The sequence below is a fragment of the Pteropus alecto genome, unplaced genomic scaffold (genome assembly GCF_000325575.1).
Source record: "Pteropus alecto unplaced genomic scaffold, ASM32557v1 scaffold224, whole genome shotgun sequence".
Taxonomy (NCBI): Eukaryota; Metazoa; Chordata; class Mammalia; order Chiroptera; family Pteropodidae; genus Pteropus; species Pteropus alecto.
This window is the reverse complement of record NW_006436289.1, coordinates 6,088,131-6,096,715: the sequence shown is the minus strand read 5'-3', so window position 1 is coordinate 6,096,715 and position 8,585 is coordinate 6,088,131. Positions and strand designations below refer to the sequence as shown.

Sequence of the window (8,585 nt, the reverse complement as noted above, 5' to 3'; positions counted from 1 at the left end):
AAGACAATTTATTTTATTACTTGAATTCTTTATTTGGAAATAATTCCATCATTGGATGGATGCCATACATGCACGAGATGAAAAGTGAATGGCTGATTTTCCGTCTACTCTTTTCTTTCCCAAGTTGGTATTGCTTTCATCCAGCATTAAAACTTGCTCTATTTTCATCACTCTTGCCTCTCTTTTTTCCTTTCCTCTCCATCTCCCCAGCATTTCTAAGTCCTGGAAAGTTATGACACTTCCTCTCTTCCAATTAAATTATGATTCCTTTAAGAGGATTAAAAAGTGATTCAGCTTTTCTTAAGTGTGGTCAAATCCTTTTTGGTCCCAACACCTGGCCTGAGAATGACTCTGGTTTATAAATCTTTGGCTACCTGCTCCTTCCCAGAAAGTGATACTAATGAAACCAGTGCTAAGAAAAGGAGGTAGCACATTGCTGTTTCAGTTTTCGGTATCATTTGTGCTATTTCTTGCATACTCAAGTGTCATCCTCCTCACAGCTAGATTATAAACACCTGAGTTCAATCGTGCGAATTAAAAAAAAAAAAGAACACAAGTTTACCAGTTAGTACAAGCCTATCGCCATCCCACCTTACGAGGCTGGTAGGTAATTATGGCCCAAGTTCCAAGTCTGGTTGCAGAATGGCCAGCTTAACCGTCTGCATTAGCCCTGATCGCTAACCTCACTATGAGTTACAAGTCTGGAAATACGTGTCCTGCCATTTCACAAACTCAGAGGTCACACAAATTGTAGTCTAGAATTAGCTGTGTAAACTTTGTCCTCAGAGGCAAAGTGAGAGAGAATAGAAAAATAGTAATAGTAACTAATATTTGAATGTTGACTTAATGCCAAGCACAGTAGTAAACACCCACCACAACCCTATGAAGTAAGAACCGCATTTCCATTGTGTACATGAGGAAATGGCAGGAGAGTGAGGCAAAGGGACTTGCCAGCATCTTACCAGCAGCGAGGCATAAATCTAGGATTCAAACTCAGATAGGTCTTCCCCAGAGGCCAACTTAAAACCACTAAAGCAAAGAAAGAACAGAGATAGCACTCTCTAATTCAAAATTAAAGGCCATAGTCATGGACAGACTTTCCACACCCCCACCTACACACACACACAAACACACACACACACACACACACACAAACACACACACACAGATACCCTGACTCTTCTGAAGTCTAGACAGTTCAGAATAAAGGGAGTGCTACTGACACAGAGCCTTGGCTCCCAGCACAAGCTGCCACACAGTACTCTCCATTAGCGCTGCTCAGAAAACAGGTGGGCTGAGTTATTTCGGTCAGGCTCTCTCCCTTTTTTGCCCTCCATTGCAGCTGAAATATCTGCAGAGAACCAAGTGGAAGAGGTATAGCAGCAAAGCAAAGACCTTATTTCCTTCAACAAGTAAGCTGAAACACATGCATCAAAAATAAAATTTCCAACATACCGAAGAACATTTGTTTCCATTTTTCTTTATTCTAAACTGAATCAAACATCCTTTTAAAAATTTTATTGTATCAATATAGAACATATACATTAAAAAGTGCATTAAAATATATATGGAATTTAATAAATTATTATTAACTAGATAAATAGTTCAAAGAACAGAATATTGATAATCCCAGATGTTTTCCTCATATTCCCTCCCAAACATTCTCTCTCTCTCTCTCTTCTACAAAGTTTAAAAGTATTATGGTTTCTAACATTGTATATTAGTTTTTTTATTTTTAAACTTTACATAAATATAATAACCCAGTAAATAATTGCTTACATTTGTATTATTTGGCTCAAATTGTTGGATTCATTTATCTTACTACACGGAGTTATGGTTTAACTTTTTTATTGTTCCAGTGATTTATCATGTGGAATAGATCAATATTTGTGTGGTTACTAGTTTGTGGCTATTGTGATTAATAATGCTATAAATATTCTTCTACATGCATATTCTTATATACACTAATGCATTTATGCTATATATTGCCAGATTAAATATGTTAAAATTTAGTTGAAAATGCCAATGTTTTCTAAAATGTTTGAAGCAAATGATCAGTATTGACAAGTTTTATTTTCCATTTTACTACAATGTTTTCTAAAATGTTTGAAGCAAATGATCAGTGACAAGTTTTATTTTCCATTTTACTGATTCTAATATAACTTCATATAATTATTATCCATTTTGTCAAGCATCTTTTCAAATTTCTTGCAATTTTTTTATTAGATCATCTTACTGATTTATAATTGATTATAACTTAAATTTCTTACTGATCTGAAAGCATTCTTTACATATCTTGATTTAGCCCTTCTTTGTTCATGTATAATGAAAACATCTTCCCCACCCCCCAAAAAAATAAGGTTTCAAGGGATAAACAGACATCTTCTAGCTGGTGCATTTCGTTTTGCCATTGGTCTTTTGTCTAGGACATCCTCCTAAGCCCCGTGAGTGAGACAGGACAGCACAGCAAGACAATATTCAGGGTCTAGTTCAGATGCCTTTAGCTGTGTGGGTGAATTACTAACATGACCTTTAAGCTTCAGTTTTCTCATCTATGAAATGGAGCTTGAAACAGAATCTACCTCATGAAGTTTTTATTAGGATTAGATGAGATCATACTTTCAAACTGTGGCAAAGACCGACATTTGCCACACCCAACACTGGCCCTTTCCTTCCTTACTAACAACCCCTGCATTATCATGGTGGGGATGTGTCCAGCTGAACAATTACACTACTGTCCCTTGCAGATAGGAGTGGCCATAAGATGTCAGCAAAAGTTGTGTGTTCATGGGGAGGGGCTATGATAGAGAGGCATGGTTTTTTGCCTTTCCCTGTTCTTCTTAGTTGTCCAAAATAGAGATGTGATAGCTGGAGCTATAGTGGCAACTATGAAGCAATCTTGAGGACAAAAACCACATGCCAAGGACAACAGACCAGAAAGACAAAAGTAGCCTGAATGTTGTGGGCAGTGTGGAGGCTCCATATAGTCCTGCACAACATGCTATGGACGTCTTTTGTGTGAGAGACTTTATAGCACTGTCTTATTTAAATTCGTGTTGTTTCAGATATCTTCACTAGCAGCCCAGTATAATCCAAATTGATCCAGCAGAACGTCTGGCACACAGCATAGCAGGCACCAAATAAGTGCTCGATGCCCCATAGCTGATAATTTATACCTAAGAAAAGGATTGAACACATTCTGCCGATAGTAGTGTAATGTCCAAAAATATATTAGAAGCCATCAATTTCAATCTCCAGGTCAGTAGTTCTCACATTGACTGCAAATTAGAATCAACTGGGAAGCATTTGAAACTATATCGCCCGGGGCAATTTGATGAGAACTGCAGGGTTAGGACCAGCATATCAGTATTTCTTGTCTCCTAGAGCATTCCAATGCGCAGCCAAGATTTAAAAACACTGCTCTGAACAGATGCAAGTGTCCCTTCTGTTAAACTAAGGATGCGTATTTGAAAACGTGTATGTCTTTTTTATAAACACTAAGCTCAACAATTAGAGCTGGGAAAGGATTTCAATAAGTTCAATCTCCTTGCCCTGAGCCAGGAAAAGGCAAGTCCCATTTTACAGCTGAAACACTTGAGCCCCAGACTGGTTAGCTGGCTTGCCTAAGGCCCCACACTTAATTTCCCATGGATTGGAAAATAGAATCCATGTCTCCTGCCTGGAAGAACAGTGCCTTGTCCACAGCATCATACAATCGGGGCCACAGGGTTTCAGAGAGGGCCTCGCCATCTCAGGCAGGCCCATTCTTATCAAGCAGTTATCCTACAATAATGAGAAAACTAGAATGTTACTAAGTATTTCATAAAGGTGAAAATTATGTTAATGATCATTATTAATTAGCCAACTTTGGTTTGGTTGGCCCAAAGGGAGAAATTGATGGACATTTTTATTTTGTGAGAAAATAAACAACTTTAGAAAAGTCAAGAGGAAAAATATAAAACCTAACACCTTCACTTTGAAAAAATTTAAAAGCAAAATTTTACAGGACTTCTAAGTGAATTAAATGTCCAGCTATTTAGCTAATAAGCATAGACAATCTAGTTTCTTTTTTATTCTCTACAATAGAACAGATTTGCAGCTTTGAATTGGAAGAGAGCTTCCAAAACCTCTGACTCATAAACTTTCTAGGTGTAGAGGGGAACAAAGTTGCATTTTTTCTTTAGTAAATATAGAGAGAAGAAAGTAAAGTACCCACCGAACAAATCATCTGCTACTTTACCAATTAATGTGTGTCACTTACTTCAGCTCCTTCTTTGCATGTGAATTCCTGTCTTTTGGATCCTACTTGTTCTTATCAGCAAGAACCACTGAACCAACAGATAAACAAGGTAGGAAGTAAAAGCGCTTATTAGGTTCATTAAATAAGCAAAAGTGGTAACACAGAAGAGAAACATTAGAGGCAGTCCACAGCCCTAAATTTCTTCTCATTATGTTCGTCTGTAGTTATGCAGGAGATAGAGTTCTAAAAATTACATGTATAAGTTTTCCATTTCGTTAACTGCATTTTTAACTGCCCTAAAAAAGTTGGCCATTTAGTGGAACCCTGGAGTAAATCCAGAGTTCTGTATTGAGAATTTGAGACCCTAATTTATCTGTCTGGTGAACCTCTGCTTTGTTCGAGTTGTCTGAAAACAAGGCCCATCTGTGCCATAACAATTTGATAATAACTATTTCCTGTTCCTAAGATGCCTCCTTGGGCGCTACAGCAAAGAAATGCCAAGGCCAAGTCAATGGAACATCAAGACAACCAGCCGATTCAAAGAAAATCAGTCAGGCCTGCCTTTCCTTATCATGTAGATCTTTCCCTGACACGAGTAACAACAGTAAAAAGCAGTCGTTCAGTTCATTCATTTTCTAGCAGTAGAGTTGAGTTTATTATACACGGTTCTGTTGCTTTTAAAAAAGAAGTCAACCAAATCTAATTTCAGCATTGTGCAAATCATTTAATCAATTGACTGTAAACCTAATCTCCATTGGTGTTGGCATTGTGCAAACTCAGGACACTGAGTGACCTAAGGAAATGCATATCCAAGGTACCACCCAAATCATGTCGGAACAGAGGTTGGCAAACATTTTCTATAAAGGGCCAGATAGTAAATAATTTAGGTTTTGCAGCCCATATGGTCTCTGTGGCAACTACTTGAGTCTTCTGTTGTAGCAAAAGCAGCCCCGGACAATATGTAAATGAACAGATGTGGCTGTGCTCCTATAAAATGGTACTCGCAAAAACCGCTGCCAGGACTGACTTGGCACTCTGACCCCTGATTTAGACCCTTGGGAAACTGTTCGTAAGATCATATCACTCCAGAATATTGTGATTGTACCTTTTTAACTTTTCTAATTAAAGTGTGGAAAAGGATAGACGGGAAAGAATTTGGCATCAATTCGATCACACACGATGGGCTCACGGAAGGTGAGAGTGCTCTCTCATCACTATCGTTACTTATCAGTAGACTTCACAACCCTTTACCTACACTCTCTGCTTTAGCTCTGACAAAAACCTCGTAAGGCAGGCATTAGAGCCTCCATTTTCCAGATTTTTAAAAATATAAGGTTAAATAATTAAGGTGCAGAGCCAGCTTTGAAACCCAGTCTTGCTCACTCCATCGCTCCTACTGTTTCTACGGCACTGTTATTTATAGGCCTAAACAGGGCTTCTCTCCGCGGTGGATGTTAGAACTTCACATCCACACGGGATGGGACCTGCGGGACCAAGCACAAAAGCCAGGGGGAGGACCTGAAGGGGGAATGACTTCTTTATCCAATTGATCAGTCAAGCAAATCTCAAATCCATGGTGGGGCTTGAAGATTTCCACTCTGTGTGCCAGCAAGTCTGAGCTGATCTGAACCAAAGCCCATGTTCACATTTAGTCCACAAAGGAGGGTCATGGGCCAGGTAGTAAGGAGGCAACATTTACGAAGTGAATGTTTTCTTAACCCTTTCCAGAACCCCATAGTACAGTCATTTCAGCTCATGCCTTGAGGGTGTTTTCTGAAAAAAGAAAGTGCCTTTTCAGCACTCTTGGTGTCTGATTTCAAACCCTGCCCTTCCATCAGGTGATTCTAAGTGGGTTGATGGTGCTGCCCTGTTTTTACTGGTTTTCCCACAGGGTTTAGTCACCAGATGCCCTCGGTGCCCTAGACAACGGTCTTACTTGGTTGGATCCAGGATCCAGGGACAGGTCCAGTGCCCAGGGCCTTTCCTACATTCCTGTAAGGTGCCAAGGACAATTAAAGAGAATTTTGGTTGTGTGCATCTGAACACGTAGAACTGTTCACCCCAGTTATTCCACTGACAAGCTTACAATGTGGCCTCTCTGAGGATGAAGTTTTGCTGCGCCTGATTTGAACTCCAAGAGTGTGATCAGGGAACATGCCTCCAGCATCCTCTTTTTAAAAAATTCTAGTCTCTTAGAAGGAATTAAAGGGAAAAAAATGTAGTGTATAACCAAGAAGGGAGAATATGAACACAGGGAAGCAACCCATGTCTCAGATACTTAAACAAAACCAGAGAAATCAACATCATTTCAGTGGCATTTCGCTATTGGGAGCTCTGCAGACTGGATATTATCTTACCCCATTTTACATATGAGAAACCTAATAAAAATAAAAGGAGAGTGACTCTCTCTGAGTAAGCAGAAATCCCTCCAGGGGCTCACATAAAACCCACTGATTCAGTTCTAAGGTCATATGGACGTGCAGCAGCTCTCAGCAAAGACACTAATGCCCACCTGCCCTCGACCACAAGGTACTCCCATGGGGCTGCTTGCCCTTGCCCCTGCAGGTTAGGGTCGTGCTCTATCTTTCAGGTAGCAGTCGCGCACCCCCCATACGAGAATATCTCTAATAGTCTTGGGAGGATTCCATAACTCTCAAACCCAAATTAGGATTCATTTCTTTTTATTTAAAACAATTGCATCTTGCCAGTATCAAACAATTATGAGACTTCGCCATCTGAAAAATTTTGAAATTACTCCTCCATATTACACGTTAACCAGCTCAATGCCAGAGAATTTACACAAGAAATTAAGAAACAGTGAAATGATGATAAAGAGACTGTAGGTTATGTTTTAATCAATGAAGGTATGTTTTGAGAACCTTAAGGCTCCAACAGAATATCTTTTTGTAAAATAAATACACTTCCTAATTTATCTTTTTGTGTAAAGCTAGATTCTCTTATATCAAGTTCGCTCGAGGTAAGATGTACTAAATTCATTAAAAGGCATTTTAAAGACCTAAGCACCTTTGAAAAGACAGCGAGTTTTTGGTAATATTTCTTTTTTGAGGAACTACAGAGTAACAAGCTTCAATTCTCATGAGATCATTGAGTTGACTTTATTTTGATAAAGGAATATTGTAGATAATCTTTGTATGATTTTAATTATTAGTAACGCAAGTCTCTGTTCAGTCCCACATAATGGAAAATAAAGTTCACAGTGTTCCATCCAACTGCAGGGATAAACATTAAGGTCAAAGAAAAACCTGCTGCCCCTTTGCACAGGGACGCACGAGCCTTGCCACAGGATGGGAAGAAGGATGACAAGAGGCAAGACGGTGAAGCGGGTGAAGACTTGCTCTACAAAGCCAACGTTACACACTGTCCCAGTGAATTCGCGGAAACAAATCACGCCTTTGGCAGAAAGCTAAGTAATTCAGAGAGAAACAGGCCCACAGAATTGAACCATGTGCTAAAGAGTAGCTGTTTATAAAATAAAGTCATATAAGAACTCCACAGTTTTCCCCTCCCAGCCCCAAACCAATATAACATTTGGCTTTTGTTTTGTGAATCATAAATTGCCCTTTCTTCATCACGGTGATTCATGCACAGCAGAGGAGGTACGATGAGCTGTCCCACCTTGGAACAGTAGTTCGTTCCCCTCCAGCCTGGAAAATCAGCATCACCTCTGACAGGCTGGTTTCTCCACCAGGCTCTCTCTCACCCACCTCAATCCTCCCTGCTCCCCTGACTCAGAACCCAGACCACTGTTGCCCCCATGACCACCACCAACTCTCCGATTACAGGCTAACTGGTGAACCCCCAACCCCTACCCATGCTTACATGACTCTGACAGCCGCAGCCAAACCACTTACATTTTTGCCAGAGCATGGCCTGTGACAGGATGTTGCCTTTTCTCTTTGAAGCAGACAGTTTGGCTTCTTTAATGTGAGACCTGGGTGTGCTTTCCTCCAGTGTAGCCACTGCCTGCTCAGAGGCAGTTTCCTCAGCTTTTTAAAGACCCAAGTTCCCGCTGCGCAGAGGCACAGCGTCATCACATCCTCCCACCTCAGGCACCGTGCACTTTTTCTTCAGCAAGGCTGCCTGCCACCCCACTATGTGCACCCTCAGAGGCCCGCTGGCTACAGATCACTTCGCTCACAGAGCCAGCCAGCTGGATCCGAACAACAACACAGCACAGAAGGCCATGGTCCTTTGGACGTGGCCACAGAGTGTGATGTGATGATGTGCAGTGAGGGCAACAATGTGTGTGACCGTGAACTGTGTGAGCATCTGTGTCAAGTCTTGTACTTCCCCACACCAACGATGAGCCCAAAAGACCCCATGG

At 40.5% G+C, this 8,585-nt stretch overlaps 1 protein-coding gene across 1 annotated transcript in view; it reads right to left on the bottom strand.

Moving 5' to 3' along the window:
• The window catches only part of POU2AF1 (POU class 2 associating factor 1), a 21,424-nt gene extending 13,176 nt beyond the window's left edge, over nt 1–8,248 (bottom strand). Inside the window, exon 1 of the mRNA XM_006912828.2 lies at nt 8,113–8,248. Coding sequence (XP_006912890.1) covers nt 8,113–8,128 — 16 coding nt within the window. The 5' untranslated portion in view covers nt 8,129–8,248. The remainder of the gene's footprint in view (nt 1–8,112) is intronic.
• Between the last annotated feature and the right edge of the window lie 337 nt (nt 8,249–8,585).